Source organism: Austrofundulus limnaeus, unplaced genomic scaffold (assembly GCF_001266775.1).
Source record: "Austrofundulus limnaeus strain Quisiro unplaced genomic scaffold, Austrofundulus_limnaeus-1.0 Scaffold107, whole genome shotgun sequence".
Classification (NCBI taxonomy): Eukaryota; Metazoa; Chordata; class Actinopteri; order Cyprinodontiformes; family Rivulidae; genus Austrofundulus; species Austrofundulus limnaeus.
In genome coordinates this window covers 1,446,788-1,468,060 of record NW_013952509.1, presented here as the reverse complement: position 1 = coordinate 1,468,060, position 21,273 = coordinate 1,446,788, and the positions used below count along the sequence as shown (strand labels likewise).

General features: G+C 38.7%; 1 protein-coding gene across 2 annotated transcripts in view; it reads right to left on the bottom strand.

Moving 5' to 3' along the window:
• Nucleotides 1-3,201: 3,201 nt before the first annotated feature.
• LOC106521336 (interleukin-1 receptor accessory protein-like 1) overlaps nucleotides 3,202-21,273 on the bottom strand; it is a 362,538-nt gene continuing 344,466 nt past the window's right edge. The window contains exons 11-12 of one of the 2 annotated variants that reach the window (XM_014013871.1): nucleotides 16,807-16,851; nucleotides 3,202-8,149 (exon numbers count right to left, since the gene is read on the bottom strand). In XM_014013871.1, coding sequence (XP_013869325.1) covers nucleotides 7,422-8,149; nucleotides 16,807-16,851 — 773 coding nt within the window. In that variant the 3' untranslated portion in view covers nucleotides 3,202-7,421. The remainder of the gene's footprint in view (nucleotides 8,150-16,806; nucleotides 16,852-21,273) is intronic. The other variant, XM_014013872.1, reaches the window with a different exon arrangement.

Here is a 21,273-nt window from a genome sequence, read left to right as displayed (position 1 = left end):
ACACACACACACACACACACACACACACACACACACACACACACACGCACAGTCTCCAACAGCAACTTCCTGTGCTCAGACAATTGGCCTGGTTCTTGGAGTGGAAGACATGTCACTGAGCACACAGCAATGGGTAACAAGGCCCTGTGGGACATTTAGGGGAGTTGTGTGTGTGTGTGTGTGCGTGTGTGTGTGTGTGTGGTGTTGGTATACCTGTCAGCGTGAGTAATACTCCTCACCAGCTTAGGAAGAGGATGTGAAACAGCTGTGCTCGCAGCCTGATCTGTTCCTGCTGCAGTCAAAGCCTCCATCACACACAACATGCTTCTGTACAGGGAACTTATTATGCAGTGGCACTGTAATGAAGTGAAAATTATTTCATTTGGGTGGGGGGAGGAAGGTGTCAGAGCTTAGGAGCTCCTCCTTTTCACACGCCACATGGCACCCACTCAGATGACAACATCTGGAGGCTTTCTGAGCTCACATGAGCACAGATGTAGGAGTTTGATGTCATAGGGGTGATGGAGGAAAGGACGGAGAACGTGTGTGTTGCATACATGAGTGCATGCAACTTGCCTTTATTGAATCATTTGCTTTTGTGAAACGATTCAGGACATTTTAGGGTTAAAATACATCATAATGCTTTTACTGTGATAATTTACTTAACTTTCCTGTTTTTTTTGTATTTACTTTGATCTGCACCTTTGTTCCATGTCAGTTTAACAATTAAGAAAAGACTTACCGGTGCTTTTTCACACCATTTTTTCCAACCTATCAAATATTTAACGTTTTTAGAATATTTTAAATGACTTAAAAAAATTCTCAATTTTTCAAGAGTATGTATTTACCTGCTGCACCACAACAGGGTTAGGAAAAATTACAGCACGAGTCAACAAATACAGTCATAACGTGACAAGAGCAGACTAGAACCCTGCATGTCATTCAGCAATCATGCTTAAACATAATGAATATATGACGTACGTATATATGCTTAAACCTAAGCAATTTATATAATTTTATTGAGGGTTATTCTGACTGGATCAAATTATTTTGGGGCTCATACCCCCCCCCCCCCACACACACACACACACACATGCAAATTACGTCCATGCTGGTGCTTACTTGCTCACTTTCATCAAATTCACCAAAAATTGGACTTGAGTTGGTGATGCATCTTCACTAGAATATTTTCAGTCATGTTCTAGAAAATGATACTTTCTACAATGCAAAGCACAACACTACTTTTTCTTACTGACATAGATGCAAAACCCAAAGTAAAATATAATCAGTGTCATGTTTGAATACAAATCCTTATCAGCCTAACTGCAAAACTTCACTTTCAACTATTCAAAGCAGTCAGCTCCAGATTGGGAAAAAAAAATTATTGATGTAGAGCACAATGCATCCTCTCTAATGAACATTGATCAAACAAGTGCTAATTAGCACAATCAGCCGAGCCAGATGTGTTACATTATGTAGAACCGATCAGCGATGCTGTGTTGATCTGAGCAGAAACAAGACAGTGGAAAGAGTAAAGTGTAAAAATATCAGGCTAAACTTTTACAGTAAATGTAAAATAACGTGGGCTTCAAGTTGTGAAAATTATAACAATCTCAAAATCTGGACATGATCAAGCACATTTAACTCTATTTGGTGTGCATTTTGGTCATGCATGAAACAAGAAGGCAAATTAGAGCCATCTTACAGATAAAAATTTAAAAGGAGAAGAAATTTTCCACCAAGAATACTTTAAGAAAAAAACAAGGAAATTCTTTGAGCTCAAAAAGTTGTAAATTTGCAAGAAACACTTCAAAATTTTTTTTTATTTATATAAAGGTGGAATCACCCTTTAGCCATTTTCCTGAATCGGAAAATGCAACTGAAAACCAACTCATCTTTGTGAAACCTTCAGTTTTGTTTCTGATAAAGTTTAAGCATTTTTTCTCGCAAATTTCTGACTTTACAATATCATAAAATGTTTAGTTTAAATATCAACATTATTTCTAACTTAATTATGAAAATTTTTGAGTTTTTTTCTCACGAATATACGACTTTTCTACATTAGAGAATCTCCTAATTTTTCTTAAAAATCTTCTAAATCAATCTAAAAAAAAACACTAGTTTTTTGGTGGACTTTTACACCTCCTTTTTTAAATCTCAAAATGGCCCGAATATACCATCATAAACATGAAAGAAAAGTGCAAGGTTGAAGAAAATTGTCAATTTTTATTTGAAAATCTAAAACTACAGTAAAAACAATCTATTTATAAGCTAACTAGCTTTCAGACAAATATGCTTAAATCTCGGCATAAAAATAACAAAAGATTTCTACTGCAGAATCTAACTTTGTAACAAACAAAATAAAATAGCTAGCTCCTGGACAAGTTAGCTAGTTAGCGTGACTCCAGATGACATGAGTTGTGGACTCTTGCTTTGTATCTGAAATAAATTAGATTAAAATTAAATTTGTTAAAATAATCTCTGGTTTCTTGCTGTTTATATTTGTGCTAAGCTAAGTAGCTTGAAGACACCTGGCATGTTGTCTATTCGTGATTTTCCATGTGTTGCTCCCTTCATTTTATTGCTGCTGCTTTGATCACAGAAAAATAGGTAAGTGGCCACATTATGAGCACAAAACTCCAAAGAGGAGGAGGAAAAATAAATGTTTCTCTGCTTCAAAGCACACTGAAGGAAGATGGATTCTGTTTTCTTTGAGATAACAAATGTGGCAGTTTTCCTGCGTAAACATGCACATCAGCACAGCCGTGTGTTAACAGAAATATATTCAGAAGGAGCGTGATCCCGTAAAGCGACACATGCAGCTCGTACATTAATAATGAAGCCTTTTCTTGTGTGGATGTTGAAGCGCCTGTGAGGTCTCTAAGGCCGAGCAACAATCAAGATATGGAGTTTCTCGCTGCACTGTGACCCCCTCCTGGTATTTGGCTTCTTCAAACGAGGCTGATTCAGCCTCCGAGGGGAATACGGAGAATTATTGATTGTTTTCCCAAGGTTTTACAGGAGACGGGAAGAGTTATGGCAGTCGAGGCGGCCCTCTGCCAAGAAAACAGATCTGGGCATCGTCAGCAATCCCTGCCGTCGCTCCATAAACAAAGCGAGCTGGGTGTCTTTTTTTAATTTTATTTTAAAGCAAGGGGGAAAAAAAAGCACTCTCCAAACACAACAAACACTGAGAAATAATACCATAAATGTGGTTTTATTATTAATAACAGTATCTCTTTTAATGAACATTGCAGATACATAATAGAAAATAAATCAGAAAACAGAGACGTCTGTCTCAAAGAGTCGTGAAAGTGCCTGGAATAAATCTGTGCTATATGTTGTCATTAATATTTATCACCACCTTTCTAATCAAAACCACATTGTCAGAAATGTTTATCATTAAAACAAAAGTGTTATCAACCCTTTTGCCTTCACACGGCTTCCCAAAGCAGATCTCTGTTTTCAAACCTCCAGTCAGGATTAGTGTTGGTTTTTTTTTTTTTTTTTTGTGAATATGGCTCGATTGTCTTCATCTTAGTTATGACACTGTTTAGATTTTATTTACACGTTTGCCATATTCGAGAGCACGGCTGATTCCTTCTGTTCAGACACGATGCTCTTGAGCAGAATCGATCCTTTTTCTTTGCCTCCGAGAGGGGTGGGGGTGGGGGGATCAAAGTTTGACTTAAACTGGAAAGTCTGTAATGCAAATGTGACAGCTCACACTTTTAAAACATAAACAATCATTAAAGAAAATGAAATGATTCAGGCTTCTAACAGAACACAAAAGGCAAAACGTGATGAGTTCAAGCAGCAAGAAATCAACACCATTTTTCATYTATTGTTCACAAGTTCTTCACTTTGCATATTCGATGGCACGAACGGAAACATTTCAGACGCTGCGTGTATTTTAGTATGAAGTTAGTCTTTTTAAATAAATTAAAAAAGATATGGCACAACTGCTGGAGGAGTAACAATCGGCTCGCCATCTTTGATCTGAAGAGACGTGTGAAAATAGCTCTTTACAAGATGAAACTGATCTCAATGAGGTTTTTTTTTTCTGGATGGGAGTTGTTGACCTCACCTTGCTTTGGTTTGGGGAAGAAAAAAAGTTTTTTAAACTTTTTAAAAAATTAAAAACTACTGTCATCCATCATTCACTGGAGGAACCAAATATCAGACATGACTTCCTTTTATTTGTCTTCAGTCTCACTGTTGGCCGTTTGCGGGACAACCAAGCACAAGTGCACCTTGGCACTTTCAAGATTTAATTGGTCACAGCTAATGTCTTGTGTCACAGACGTACATCACCAGTGGGTAATGCAACACTTCAGATGTTTTGTAGTGGGGTTTCTGTGGAAATGTTTGAACAATGGATACCCATCTGTTGCAGATAGCTCTTTGAAGAACTTTGTTTCGGACAAACTGTTTACTTTTGTCAAAACTGAAAAGCGAACGGCTAGTCAGAGCTGGGCCCAGATCAAGGTGAATTGCTCAATCATAAAGCAACTCCAGTCTCAAACCTTTCACAAATAGTTCATGCAAATATTGCTCTATTCATGGTTATCCCAGACAGAAATACAATATTTTTGAAGGAAGGTATCCGGTAACCGGATGCAGCATAAGTGCACCAGCTAGCTTGCAAATAACTGTAAGGCAGAGTGTTGTAAGAGTTTATAAAATAGTGCTTGCATGATTAATAATGATAAATAATGTTAGAGAATTCATTTCTTATGCTGTTTTCAGTGCTTCAATGTAGACTGTGTGAAAAAGATGTGACCTGAATTTAAAGTGTTTATGATTTGTTGGCTATGTTATGGTCATGAAGGTTTAGTTTCATTTTATACTGAAGACAGCATTACTATTAGAGTTGTATCATGAAAAATCCACTTTCAGCAGTSAAATAGACAGATACAACTGTTGTGTATTTATTCAGTTTTCTCTATTTTCTTCATTTTCAGAAGTATTACGTCAATTTTTTTGCGATTAAATAAGGTCTGGACTTGCCAACTACAAATTTGTCCCCTTAATTCTTGAATTCATTGAACGGCTCCTTACAGTGAACGATAGGAACTGCGTTGCGGGCAGAAAAGAGCCTCATAACATCTTTGTTTGCTTCCTAAACCACAGAGACAATCGCTCCGTCTTTGCTTTTTCACAGAAAACTGGYAGAGATGTGGAGAAGGCAGGTTAACAAAACACATGGTTCCATCCACGTGACACGTTGACTTCATCAGCGTACTTTGTGGCACATCTCCCTGTGTGGTGACGTAACTTGTTCAAAATCGAACAGCCCTTCTGAAAGGCTCTATGAAACCAACTGATTGTCTTGATCCGGATCCTTTCAAATAGCCATTTGTTCCGTCTCTACTAATGTTTTACCAGAGATTGTACCTATGCTCTCCAGTAACTATCCCTGGGTTAATAATGAAAATCATAAAAGATGCTTGACTTACCATTTAAATGTCTTAAACAATAAATAAAGCAATATGAATTACAGTGCAGGCATCGTATTAGAAAAACATAGGTACTGTAAAATGCTACTTATGTTTCCTGGTACAATGCCTTCATTGTAATTCAGTATATTTCTTCATTTGTATCACAAGACATTTGAAGGGGAAACCAAGCATCTTTCATGACGTTCCTTATTAACCTGGTGACAACACAGGTATGCTCCCTAAAATACAACTTTGATAACTGTACAACATGTTTGAGACTGGTTTTAAGATGGCAGCAATAAACTGTAGAATTGGTCCTGTTTAGACTAGCCGTTCCTTCATCTGAATCATATMATTTCCAAAAAACCAACTTGTGCAACAGGCCGACGGTTTAAATATGAATTGTTCATAACCTTTCCATGAAACTTCAGAAACTCCAAACTGGTGTTTTAGGAAAACATATGAATTTTGATGCAGGAAAATAATTACTGAAAGGTGAACCCTCTTAAGGAGTAAACATGACTCTTTTATGGCGATTCYAGTCTTTGTTTCCTGAATGATTTTGAAATTATTATCCTTGTCCACATATCCTGACCAAAGCATTGCCTGTCTCAATGTTTTGTCTTTTTTTTTTTTTTGCATTTATCTGAAATAGTAAGTCAGACAAATCACTTCAAGAGGGATGACAAACCAGTAACAGAGGAGGAAACGKAGCGCAGACGACGAATTAGCCCTGGACAGCCTTGTTTGGTCCTATGGAAGAAAAACTCGAGTAAATGCTTCGTGTGGCAATAGCTTTCTCTTCCATCCGTGCTGACATCATCGATAGCTTTATCCCTGTTAAAGTGGCTGAGAGTAGCTGAAACGACAGTGAAATTTAACAGAAAAAAAGTTTGTTTGAAATGTTAGAACAATCATGAAAACATATATATATATTTCCATCTTACAAAATAAGAGCAACACATTTAGTGAGTGACCCATTGATTTGTGTGAGCTATGCAGTTTCACATATTAAAACAAAAAATATTTTACCCAACCAGTTCCTTTCACGATAAACTTCATACCATCTCTAATTAAATATCCCCATTACAAAAATATACTTTCATTTGTTTTTCAGAAAATAATACACATAATTACTTTTTAGTGATATAATCATCTGTTTATGTAAATAGCAAGGCTGTCTAAAAGTAAATGTCACTGTGAGACAAACAGAGATGTGAAGCCTAGCACCATATTCTTCATTTTCCCAAAGCGTTCAAATAATATTTTTTTGGAGGGGGAAACCCATCCCACTGCCAGGACTCTTAAAATGTTGCATAATCTGGTTGAGCCTAAAACTCCCAACCCTAAAATCTCACCCTTTTCCTGAGGGCTGTGACTAGAAACGTTTTCATCTCCTTAAAGGAAAACCAAACCAAAACAGAAAAAAAGAAGAAAAAAAAGAAAACCCCACCAAAATCTTTTTAAACACCAGCCAACAAATCAGAATAAAAGGTAACAACGGTTTTACCAACACATCTTACAGTCCTCACTTTAGTACAAACGGAAACAAAAAATAAAACAATTCCCAACTGATGAAAAAAAAGGAACAATTCCCAAAACACTTTTGCTACGAAGAATTAGAAAAACATATGTACAAAACCCTGTATTCCTTTGACTCTCGGGTAAATTATCATAAGTGTTGGCTTGTGTTACGTGACTGTTTATACAGGCATACAAAAATGTCCTCTTTTGAATTTTCTTTTTTTTTTATTGTCGTTTCGTTTTAATAAAAGTTTTCACTGGAACAAAAAACAAAAAGTTCCCATCGCCCAGCTCAGGTGTGTCTATTCTTCCCCTGTTGTTTCCTCGTGCAAATTTAACAGCAGCTAGCTTCTCGGTGCCATCCGTCCGTCTGGCTCCGGTGTATTCAGGGTCCGAGCCCGCCCCGCGACGGGCACAGTTCCCATCCACAGTCCGCCCTGCCCGGTGTCGCCTTTGTCACCAGATGACGCTGGAGATGCTGGTCTCCCTGGGGAGCAGCGGCAGCATGGCGTTGTTGCCGTGGGCCTCCTCCATGCTCTGCTGGCGCGGCGACTTGGCCTGCTGCCGCTGCCCGTTGAGCAGCGTCATGGGGATGTTGCAGTAGGTGTGCTGGGTGCCCAGGGAGGAGAGGGGTGGCAGCGTGCCGCCGGGCGGCAGGTCGTAGTCGTAGCTACGGTAGTAGTGTTTCTGCCTCAGCTGGGTGTGGCAGGAGTTGTGGAAGGTGGAGCGCAGGTCCGGGTGCGCCGTGGCCATGGCGGTGGAGGTGGCCGCGGCCATGGAGATGGCGGAGACAGTCTGGAGCTCGCCGAAGGGGCCCTGCTCGCTGACGTCGAGCACCTGCTCGTGCGAGATGCTCAGGGGCTCCATGCGCTTGAAGGGCATCTCGTAGAGCAGCTGCTTCCAGAACTTGGAGCTGAGCTTGTTGCTGGACGGCCCGCGCCACTTGATGACCGTCAGCATTTTGATGGTGTGTTTGAGGGCCTCCACCTCCTGGTAGTTCATGATGCCGCGCAGCTCGGCGCACTCTATCAGGATGACTTTGATCTCGCCGGTCACCAGCATGTTGCGCAGCCGCGTCTCCAACTCAAAGATGCTCCACCCCCTCCGCACCACGTAGCTGGGCGTCATGACGATGATGAGGCGCTTGCTCTGGTCCACGCAGCGAGCTACGTCCTCGATGTAGGCTGGATTCATCGAGACAGAAGACAAAAAACACATTCGTATGAGAAATGGCAAATCAAAGCATTTTTTTTCCAATAGAGTTGAATCATTTCTGTTTCTTGTAATTCTATCTAGACAGTTTTAATCCCGCACTAAACCTTTAATCAAATAGTTGATGAAAATATGAGGAAACACAGGCTACAAAAACTCTCTTGGCCTCATAGCGACTTCTTATCTCACAACTCCCTTTTATCAAAATTTCAAACAAGTCCAATTGAATTTAGATGAGAAATGTGTATTTTTTTTTTACACTTTTTGTTGTCCCACCATCTGGCACAAAAACAAAACTAATGCACTACTCTGGTTCAGGCCAACAGCCACAATCCTCTGCAGCAGAAAAGTCATGACTCAAAGCCGAGCGGGACATCCGTGTGGTCTTAACATTCACTTCTAGCTGCAGACGAATTAAGAGTGAGTTCACCTCACGGCTGTGCTTCGGTCTCTAATGAGTGACTCAGCTTAATGCGTAGGATGTGATTGTGTTTCTCTAAGCCGGCAGCTAATGCCTGATTTCAGCCTTCCTTGGCCATGACAAAAAGATAGAGTCAAGCGGCAGGTAGATGGGATTAACCGGGCTTCCCTTCCCCAACCACGCTTTGTGAGCCTCTTGTGTTTGAGTAACGTTTCGAGGCGTCACCCGGTCTTTAAGCCAACTAATGCCAACGCTCCCTCTCCGGCCTGCTCTGCATGTGTCTGGAAAACTGACTGCTTCTTTCCTGTCACGCTTCGCCCGAGGCTGTAGGATGTGAGCGACCCGATTAAAAGAGGCTTGGATATAAAGTCGCCTTTTTAGTTCGACATGACAAGCTGGTCTTTTTGCTGTTTGGTAATTGGTCATCATGCTGTAATTTATTGAGACCCCAGGGCTAAAACTCCACTTGAAGGTTTCAGCCTGATCAGGGTGGGTTTTTCCTTTTTCAGTGTGTCGAGGACGAAATAGACCTGAATGCTTCATAAGATGTTAATGAGGAGGAATTTTATTTCATGTTTCATACTCAAATACGTTACGGCTTTATTGATTCAAAACCTTAGCAGCTACATAATCAAAGACCTTTAATACATTTAAAATAACCACATTACGCCTARATTAAATTATCTAGATTAGAAAAATCCCTGTCACATTTCTGTAGTTTCTAAAACTGATCTCACTTAAAAGCATCAGTTTTCAGTTGAAAGAAAACTATATTTTAGAAAATCAATATTGAAACTAGGATTTCTGTGAGGAATAAATAACCTGCTGTTGTGGGGAACAAAGGAGTGTCTGAGGAACCATCAGGGGAACAGAGGAACCTCACAAACACAAAAAACAAACATTGATTTTGAGCAATTAGGGGTTACAATTATACATAAATGTTTAATTTAAAAACAAAACTTAAACTCTTCTCCCTACTAATTAAGGAAAACTAGCCTAAAACCAAGGTTCCACAATGTAAGATTTTGTGCATACTATTTCTTAAATTTAAATTTTAGGAGAGGACAAGCGTCCATAAGCTGAGTAGTGACTTTTCTCAGTAAGTAATATCAACTGCAAAATAACAAACAACTAAAGTAGATCTATGTGCAGAAGGTGATTGCTGTATTTGTTAAATAGCAACATAACAAATGTCCTAAAATTCTGGCTTTTGGTTTTGTTCCCACCCCAGTATTTTCAGTAGCCCCCACATGGTCACCCCATTAAAAAATTCTAGATGCACCACTGTGGAAGATGACAAGTTAGCAAGAACCAAGTGTTATTATCTAAGAGCATCCAGTCCCATGACTCAAATAAGGTGGTTTCAGAATCAAGTCCTGGRCAAAATGCTTGAAGTGCCCATTAAAAGTGAAAGAAAAGTGACAAATTCATGCAAAACATTTATGGCATAAAGTTTTAAAATTGTGCTGCCAAACGGCATTCGAAAGCAAAAACAAAGTGCGAAAGCCAAAGTGTGGAGCCATTTTATTGTTTTGTTTGTAAAAGTTTATTTTCAACTAAACCAGTTATGAAWTTACTGAATGAAAATATACCTGGGGGTCTGGGTGGGGGGAAAACAAACTAAAGGTTGGTGAATACTGTAGATACTTCAGGGGCGGGGGGCTGCCCCCCCATATAGTTTTTCATATATACATTTGGCAGCACGATGTCTCAGTGGTTAGCACCAACACCTCACAGCAAGAAGGTCCTGGATTCGATCCCCGGTTCGGACTTGGGGTCTTTCTGTGTGGAGCTTGCATGTTCTCCTCGTGCTTGCGTGGGTTTTCTCCGGGTGCTCAGGTTTCCCCCACCCCCCTAAAACATGTACAATAGGTTGCCTTCAGGCCCAGGCCTCCCTTGAAAAAGAGATCTGAGATCTCAACAGGACTTGCCTGGTTAAATAACGGTGAATAAAAATGAATTATAACTAAAATAATATAACTAAAACCTGTCTTGGTTTCTTAGAACAGAAAAAGGATACATAATATTTTCAAAGTGTTTTTGGGGATGTTTTGTTGACTCCATTTAGACATAGGAAATTTCTTACATACAGTACTTCGGTGAAGTGATCCAGCATTGCCATCCTGTCTAGAGCTTTTGCCCCCCCACCATGGAAAATTTTCTAGATCCGCCAATGATGTACTTCTCTTAAAAGACATAAAAGCAGAGGGTCTGAATTTGAGATCAATTTTGGTGTATTTAGTCACTGTAATTAAGTTTGTGAGAAAGAACACTATCTACCTTTAAGACCCTTTCACTAATTACCTTGAAATACTTGAATTAATCCATTTTTAAAATCATATTCACAGGTATTCAGGAAGGTGATGGAACAGTTATGTATTTGTCACCTAAGATTTTAGAAGATTTTGCTTTTATGGGTGACAAAAAAAAGGATGGTTTTTTTTGTTTCTCTCGGAGGAGGAAGACACTTTTTCTTTCTCTACTGCCCTTCCTTATCTTCCTGCTTTGCTGCTTGGAGCCTTCTCTACGTTTTCATCCAAAACCAGAAATTATGGATATTTTTTTATGGATTTGGTTAGCTGGTCTCTTAATAAAWTTTTGGAACAAAGTTTTTTCTTCCATGGGAGGACATGTCAAAGGTGGGACCTCTGTTCTTCTCTGTTCTGGATATGTATCTGGATTCCGATCACTGGATTCTACAGATTGGCTCGGTGGTCTCCTGGTGTTTGTACAAAACAGCTTCGGTGGCTATTCAGGCCATTTCCTGGTTTCCTGACCAATATGAAGGATTGCCGTTCTATCAGCACTCAGAATTTTGCCTTGAGTGACCTGGACTTGGTCTGTAAGCGGTTCTGCTGAGGGTCGGGGGCTGACTGTGGTTCCTGGACTTTGCTGGACAGATGGAATTGATCTTGGAGAAGCTGATAGCAYGGCTCGGTGGAATTTGTCCACACTATTTGTCTGACTGGATTCGCCACAATGAGTTGTACCAGCGGACATGAAGGCAGATGGAAAATTGTTATTGTCTGCCTGACTCTTCTGTTCCCAAAACAACTGATTACAGATTCGGCTCTCTCCTACAATGGCCTTGAAGAGCTGTTGGACTAAATTCTTCCTGGATGCTTACGTCGACTGAGGCTCTGCCCCACACCTCCCCCACTCTCACACCCGTCTGTGATCTGGCTCCTGGAGCAAGCTGAAGGCTGCACAGAATGAACAGATAATATCCATATTCTGGACTATGGCTGCGCTGGTTTTGGGGACTGGATTCTTCGGGCTCATTCTTCAGATATTCACACAAGTGCATACAACACTCATGGCTTCAGATATGCGCCCCCTAAACTCACTTACTCCTCTGGCTAATAAATCTACTCTATGCAGAGGTTTTTTTTTATTAACACTAGGGCTGTGCGGTATATGCAGTAGACGGTAGAAACGGTATGAAGTTGGCCTACGGTAGAAATTTATACTCTACCGTCCTATCGTCATTACATCATCTCACCTGTGTCAGCATGGCTGCGAGTGCAGAGACAACTGAGCAGAAGTTCGAAATATAATGAAGAAATTCTAGCGTTTTAAAACACATATAGAAAGGATAAATCCTCAAAATATCCCCTTCCCRCTGTAGAAAAATTACGTCGTGTCGCAGGATCATAATCTCTTCTTTCCTCTCCTCCCCTCTCCTCTCCTCTCGCTGCACGTCGAGCAGAGCGCTTTAACAACTGTAGTTTTTCCACACCCAATTGTTGGAGAAAAAAACTTGTTTTTTAAAGTATTGTTATTCACAGAGATGATTAAAAAAAGACGTGGACGTTCGTTCAGCCCTAAATCCATCTTGCTAATGTAAAGTCGGCTTCTGCTCTGACGATGACGATGAAGATGAGCGCGCAGCAGAGCAGCAGCTGATAAGTTAAGCAGGCAGAAGCTCATTGTTTGGCGGCAGATATTAAAGCAAAAATGTTGGGTTTGATTAAGATTACAGTTTTCTGCTAAAAAAATGCTCTAAAAATTACATTATCTTTACTTTTTATGATAATTTTATACCGCGATATATACCGTTACTGTGAAGGGTACAGTTTATATCGTGATATGGATTTGAGGTCATACCGTCCAGTCCTAATTAACACCATAGTGTGTCACAGTGTTGATAAGATGTTTTTGTTTTTCTTCCCCTCATCTTCCCTTGTGTGGTTTTTAGTTTTTCTGTTAAGGGTTGTGCCTCCTCATGATGTCTTCATGAAGATGATCCTTGCTCTGTGCAGGGTCTGTGGCAGCATGACCCAGAACACCTGTTCTATGTTCGTTCTGTTCTGTCTTCTTCTGAATGGGTGTTCTGAACTGTAATTTCATTGTGCTCTGTACAATGACAATAAAGATATATCCAATCCAATCTAATCTAATCTAATCTAATCTAATCTAATCTAATCTAATCTAATCTAATCTAATCTAATCTAATCTAATCNCCGTTACTGTGAAGGGTACAGTTTATACCGTGATATGAATTTGAGGTCATACCGTCCAGCCCTAATTAACACCATAGTGTGTCACAGTGTTGATATGATGTTTTTGTTTTTTTTTTTTCCCTCATCTGTCCTTGTGTGGTTTTTAGTTTTTCTGTTAAGGGTTGTGCCTCCTCATGATGTCTTCATGAAGATGATCTTTGCTCTGTGCAGGGTCTGTGGCAGCATGACCCAGAGCACCTGTTCTATGTTTGTTATGTTCTGTCTTCTTCTGAATGGGTGTTCTTAACTGTAATTTCATTGTGCTCTGTACAATGTCAATAAAGATATATCCAATCCAATCTAATCTAATCTAATCTAATCTAATCTAATCTAATCTAATCTAATCTAATCTAATCTAATCTAATCTAATCTAATCTAATCTAATCTTTACAACAGCAAACTTTTTCCTCAGAATATTAGACTTGATGCTTGGTGTTTTTTACTTAGAACAACTTTTGAGTTCTACAGTGGTTTGCAAAAGTATTCATACCCCTTGAACTTTTCCATATTTTGTCACATTACAACCACAAACATAAATATAATCTAATCTAATCTAATCTAATCTAATCTAATCTAATCTAATCTAATCTAATCTAATCTAATCTAATCTAATCTAATCTAACCTTTACAACAGCAAACTTTTTCCTCAGAATATTAGACTTGATGCTTGGTGTTTTTTACTTAGAACAACTTTTGAGTTCTATTTGGGAAAGAAAAGGTTTGTTATCGTTCCCTTGAACCTAAGACAATGCAAGCTATGTGGAAAATAGTTGTTATAAAATAGTCTCATTCTCTGACTTACATGGTTTTTGTGCTGCCCTCACAGTTGTCAACATTGATGATAAAACCTCTCCTCTGTACATAAAAGAAATTTAGAGTGAATTCAAGAGCTCTGTGTAAAAAGTTATGCTGAAATCAGGAGTGTCTCAGAAGTTCACCTCTGATGAAGACAAGTGCCACCACAACTCRGTGAAACACAAACTTCCAAGTCTGCATGCATAGAAGAATCTTTTGAGTCAGAATCATCACACCAGGTTGTCAGAGTAGTGACGCAGAGCAAAGTAAAGGCCTTAAAAACGTCAGCTGAAGGCAGGTCTTTCTCACAGGGAGGAAAACACTTTACTTGAAGTCTCTGATATTTCTGTTGATAGACTGCTCTCAGAACTCAATCACCTCTGAACCCCGCCCCTCCCCAAGCCCCCTTTTCTCTTCATATCCCAACAACTTAAATAAGCTGTGGTTGATCCACGCAATGCAAAACTTATTCAAGCAGACTGTAAGTTGCATTGAAGAATGAACTGGGAACATTTTCTAATGTTTCCGTAGCACTCAGGCTTTTCTCACATTTCCTGTATCCGACTGCAAGGAAGTGACCATGTTTTCACAAGTGAAACCCTTTCAAAAGTGAACTCAGAACCACCATTGGTCAGAAAAAAATTTATAGCACTCTTGATGGCTACTGAGTCTGACACTGTCAGAGCTGGAGTTTGAGAGCTTGATGACAGTCTTTGGAAACTAAGTGAAGGAAGAAGAACTTTTAAAAGGTAGAAGCGTTATACTTCTTCACATGAAGACATATTTGGTGCTGCGTGATGTGCCATGGCGTGTGGCATGCGTGTTAAGTTKAATAAGTCTTAGGTATTTTGCAGATTGTTAGAGCTGTCGCCTCATTGCAAGAAGGTCGCAGATTCACCACCCATCCCCTCTGTGTGGAGTTTACTTGTTCTTCCTGTGCACATGTGTGTTTTCTCCAGGTACACTGGCTTCCTCCCACAGACTAAAAACATGCATGTTAGATTAAGTGGTAACTAAATTGTCCGTAGGTGTGGGTGGGAGTGTGAATGATTGTCTCTATGTGTCTTTAGACCTTTCCTGGGTGTACCCTGCCTCTCACAATGACTGTTGGAGATAGGCACTGTCTGCCCTGTGACCTGGAAAGGAAAAGCGGGTAAAGAAATGGATGGATGGAGAGATTATAATTAACCAAACTGGTCATTTTGGGGATTATCATCTGCTAGACTGGCATGGTGCATGCCTGCATTAAGGACAGAGGCCTCTGAGCAAAATTACCCAGGGGACCACGAGGTTTTAAATCCTGCCCTGCCAGCCTGTTGAAACCAGAAACAAACCATCCACACCTTCCTCCTATCCAAGTGTGAAGCAACACGAGTTGAAGGCAACCTGCTAATGTTATGCCTCTGAGCCACTAAGTGAAGCAGTAACAGAGCCATAAAGAGCAATGCACCTAATGATAACACAGCATTGTGGATCCTTACCAGGATGGGAGGTGTCAAACACTTTTTATGAGTTTTTTGTTTATCACAACTCATTTTGTTCTGTGATGGTGACATCACTTATGAAAAAAAGGTAAAATCATTTTATAATGCAGTTGGCTTGACTGGTCAAAGGCATCCTAATAAGAATCTTGTCCTTAAGGCCATATTGTGGATCTGTTTTGCAAAAAATTGGAATAAGAAAGACATGATTCTTGACCTGATATATGTGGTTTTCTTATTTTTAAAATGAAATTGTGTGAATCTTTTATGAACAGAGCCTTGCACATACGTATTGGACAGTATCCCATTTTTGGGGGTAATCTAATATTTTTTCTGACATCCAAGCTAAAAGATATTGAGACCAGAAACTATACAATTAAGTGAACACTACAGTGGCATTTTACAGTGCCTCCCTTTTTTCATTGATAGATGATTTTCTGTAGCTTCACTTGTTTCGTTAGTAATTTACAACGGTTGATGTGAAACATTTGAAGCAAATATGTCTCAGCATAAAAACCTAAAAAAATATATAAAAAACTGTTATGTTCAGTGTAAAGTTTGGGTTGATTTAGGTGCTAAAACACTTCTACAAGCTGATCTTGGTCTAATGACATGATATTTATGGTGTCTTTTTTTTCAACCTTTTCTGGAAAAGCTGCAAGGTATTTCCAGACCAGCTGAGAGACAGTCTTTCCCAGGSTCTCCCAGCTGGACATAAACCAAAAACCTCCCTAGGGAGGTGTCCAGGGGACATCCTTAYCAGAAACCTGAATTCCTTTAACTGCCCCCTCTTGATGTTGAGGAGCAGCCACTCTAGTTCAAGTCTCTCCTGGATAACTGAACCCCTATATCTCTAAAGGACAACTGAGCAATCCATTTCTACCATCTTCAACAATTTTGTTGTTTGGATCACCACCCAGAGTTCGTGACTAAAGGTGAGGGTAGGAACTTTTACTGACTGGTAAACAGGGAGCTTCACTTTGCAGCTCAGCTCCCCCTTCACCACAATGGACCGGAACAGAGAACGCAATACTACGACTCCCTTTGTCCATCTCATTACCCCTTTTTCCCTCACTCCTAAACAAAACTCTGTCTTCGTGACCCGACTCTAGAACAAGCAGAAGATCAGCCTAACCTAAATATGGATGGATGGATTCTTATTTTCCAAATCACTACAACTTAGTTAGGACATGTGAAAACATTTTAAAACATTTCTAAACATTTCTGACTGAATATACTTCTTAATTTCTCAAGATGCTTCACAAGAAACAAGTAGAAATTTTTAATAAATATTCAATTTAAAGGTCCTGTTAATCTTTAATCCTGGATCAGTTGTTAGTAACTGATAATAAAACCCTTAGATGTTACAAAGCTCAGTCTTACACAAGGCAGTTTGATCAAAAAGTAAAAAAAATCTGGAAAAGAAGTACCTCTAAGAAGTCTTGTATCATCCTGGAAATGATCATTGGTGAAACCTAAACATAAATATATTACAGTGGAATCAAAAACTATATTTCAGCATTTGGCGGGATTAAAAACATCTCAGCGTGGGGACGATCCTCTGGGATAAACTTTGTTTGACGCTCTGCTGGTAGCACAATAACCACACTGACCAGTTTATTCCAGGTTAATATGGGACATAAAGCATAAAAAGGCACAGGAAAGGAGTTTACATTAGCAATTGGGTCAGGACTTGCTATTGCTCCCAGGAATGCTGAATAGATCAATATGTTAAAATTGCACCAGAGTAGATAAATGTTAAAATATTCCATCATRTTGAGGAATAACAACCAAACAGCAACTCAGGAGAAGGGTTGCTGAACAGCCAAACTGTTTATCCATWGCCGAGGATTATACTATATTATGTCAACTGTAGAGATGCTAATACAATCCCAATGGGAGCTGAATGTTTATACACAGTAAGCAGTGCCACAGAGTTGAAATCGTGGCAGATAGACTTGAATTTCCTCTCCATCTTTGCATTTTTATGCCATTTTTTCCCATATTACAGCAGTCCCCCCTGTTATGCGAGCACGATATCATAGAGGAAGAAAAAAAAAAAGATTCAGTTTATAACCTTGGCATGACGCCACTGAAGGGGAACATAATTAGTAGCGGTGGTATGTGCGGGAAAGACGAGCAGATGCAAGAATTCAAATGGAGGCTAATAGCATAATGATATCATCAAACTCATCTGTGTGTTGAGTTAATCAAAGATGAGCACGGGGGCCATGGTGAGAGGCTCCATTAGAGATATACTGTGGTAAAACATGCATTAGTATCCATGCAGAAAGATTTCTGATTGTGCAGCTGACACAGTTACACAGCGGCATGCAGGAGCTCGGTTTGTGTGGATCAGAAACACGGGCTCTAATCACATGGGTGGCTGTTCCTGCTAATTACGCTGCATATTTAATACATGTTATTTTGCATCCTCCAGGCTTTAAATAGTGCAGGTCATGCAGTTTTTATATTTCAATGCATTCTAATGCATCTTTAATGTCGGGTGCAGCATATAGAGCTTTATCCTTAGGTTTATTTTTTGGTTGCTTTAAGGATGAAGTCGAGGTATAAAGCTGCTAAAAATGGACGCACCTCTAAATATACCACATTGTACTTGAACAGAGCTGCGTGCTTTACAGCTGAGGTGCAGTTTGTGAGATTGAAAAGAAAGTAGATGTCTTTGTGTATGTAGTTGCATGTCAGTTAAATCTATTTTAAAACACCTGGAAGAAAACGAGGATATTCTGAGAATCCAAGTACTGTAAGAGAGGTGAGTAGCTCTGCTTTGAAGCTATATGCTGCAYGGGTAATATTTTAGGAGAGTTTTAGATCTTTTTATTGCTATTTTTAGCCTACAAAACAAATCAAACCTTTCTTAACTTCTCTTAAACAACATTTCAATGTATTAATATAAATTATATTTTGAAACAATTATTAAAAACAGATTTGATTTCATGATAATGGTTTAAAACATTATATTAATTTTTACAATTTTTAATTTCTTTTATCTTCCCTCCAGCTTTCTGAAGCTCCCCTGGCAGCCCCACACTTTGAAAAACAAGTTCTCATGTTACACAATAGTCATGGACTAATCTTCAGACCGCACTAAAATCTTTAAACTTTTGTCTCTTTAGAAGAGTACAGCTTCGACAAAGGCTGTGTCTCAATTCATGGGTTGCATGTGACGTCAACCGCTTACGTCACTACCCCGGCTGTTCCAATTCGTCTGCGCCTACACATGCAGCCGACAAAACCCCRAAAATGTCGGCTGCATTTGAGTATCCTACATGGCCGACGGTATGTATCCCAGAATTCATTGCGCCCTCAGCAAATTAAACAGAATAACAGAGATGGTGAAGATTTTGTTTTTATTTTACAGCAGATTTTTTGTCTCTTTTTAGTGACGGRSTTYGGAAATTTATCACGGACCGAAAAATGTAAATTAAACAACTTGGCTGAAGAAACTATTGTTGCAATGAGATGTTAAATAAAATGCAGTTAAAAGTACTGATACTGGAGCTAAACCCAAATTATTAATGCTTTTTATTTATTTACTTGTATCGTTTTTCTATTACAACAGAAATTTGTGAAGTTATACCTTGAAAAAACAACTGAAGCCATGTGATATAAAGTGTGCACCATGGTAACTGGGCAGCGCGTGGTCACGTAAACATACGTCTTCTGTAGGGTAGACTGTCTCATTTCACAGCATTTTATGCAGCCAACCTACAGTCTGTCGGCTGTTATCCATAAACTGAGACACAGCCACTGTCTTCTGTAACTTTCAGCCATTCTTCAGCTTGGTATTTGATTTATGTTAATTCTGTTTTATTTTGTTTATGTACAGTATTTTGATAACTTTATAATGTTGGTGTCCTTTGAGAAAAATATTAATCTCAAAGGACTTCCTAGTTAAATAAAAGTTAAAAAACTACAGTCCAACTTGTATCTGCCTATGATCTTTAGCTGTCCACCAACCTAACTTTAAAACCATTATATTGGTGATACAATTTTGATTGATTGATATGAAGTTTTTGAGACTAAATATGTCAACAATCCAGTTTGTTCTTGGCTTTATTCAAACTAGTTATTATTTTTATCAGCAAGCTTAGTTTATATAGAAAAAAGCTATCAACAACAGGTATGATATTAAATGCACAAAATCTCACTTCAAAAAAAACAATGTAAGTTTTCCTTCGAAAGACATAAATTAAACACTTTCCCCTAAATATACAAAATCTTAAAATTCCCACACGAGTGCACTTCCTGCAGCTAATGAGAAAGCTTTCATTTAAACCAAATGTTTCAGTGTGCGGAGCGTTCTTTAAACAGGAGGATTATGTACCAGAGACTTAACTGGTTTCCAAACGGGATGCAAGAGGCAGGATTATTTGAGATTGAGAGCAGACAGAGGTTTATTCCACTGTTTTCACTGGCATCAGAAAGTAAAAAAAAACAAACACCAGAGCCGACATGAATTCTCTTTATTTCATAGTTTCCCCTGTATTTTCTTCATTTTTCCTCCTCCCTCCAGCATCCCAGCATCTCTGGAAGCACGAGACACAGCTTGGGTTTGTGTGATGTAACTAAAAGCCCAGCAGCTGATCCTTTGCTCTTGTTTTTCTTCTGAAAAGTGATGGTAAAATTCATAGAACAGCACAGAGAAGTACTGACACACTGGCTCCATTCCCTGCAGGCCTCAAATTAATTTCCGATTGTTCATATTTCTCTTAATCCCTAACCTTTTCTGCTTTATTTTTCCCTGACAGCTGTCCAGCTCATAATTAAAAAGCTGTGGTTTTTTGTGTACATGTGGGACTTTTATACCACTTTAAACTAAAAAGTCTGGTCTGACAGTTAAACTCTTTGATTGATGCTACATCTCTGACCTGTTTTGTAAGATAAACCCCCCCACCCAAAAAAGGTACTTTAAATACAGATTTGACACTAATATTTCTGTGTGATGTCACAGTGTGCTTTGAGGAAATCTGCGAAAAGTTGACAATATCTTTTTATGTAATTTTTTACACCCTAAATATTATTTTCTAACCTGAGTACTGAGAAAATAATGGCCAGAAACCACTGCCTGGAAGGAGAAAATATTCTTTCAGCTCAGTTCAGTAACTTCAAAAAAGTAAAGTGCAGAAACTACCACTGTTAAAAAAAATCAAGTTATGCAGCTTGTTTTAGAAATGTGCTGGGTTGTAATGATTGATTGAATGATTTTATTTGTTCAGGATAGTGTGCAATTAAAACATAATTTGATGCATTGCACCAGATTTAGTCTRAGGCTAATTTACATCTGTAGCCCCAATGACATTTTTACATAAAACTTGTGTTAATTAAACTTAACACCTGTTCATATCTTCCTTTTTTGTGTTTTGAATCCTAAAAGTTTTAGAAACCAGATGTTATTTTCCTAATTATTTTGTTTTTACAGCTACAACTTGAATAAGATTTATTGCTTTTGATAATCAACAAATAATCTCTCCACATAATGATGGATTAATGTCAGGCAACACTTTCAGCATCACGTTTTGGGCAAAAACATTTACGTTTTACTGTGTTTTCTTTTTTCAGGTTTGCACGTTTAGAACTCAAAACTTCTTTTAAACTATTCCAATTGAAATAAATAAACATTTATTTATACGTGTCTAAATTTATAATACTTATAAGCTATGCTGACATATCTTTGTGCTAACAGTAGTAATCTGATTGACAGGTCAAGACATGGGCTGGTTTCCAGGTGTTAAAACATCCAATAATACAGGTGCTGGTCATAAAATTAGAATATCATGAAAAAGTAGATTTATTTCAGTAATTCCATTTAAAAAGTGAAACTTGTATATTATATTCATACATTACATACAAACTCATATATTTCAAATGTTTAT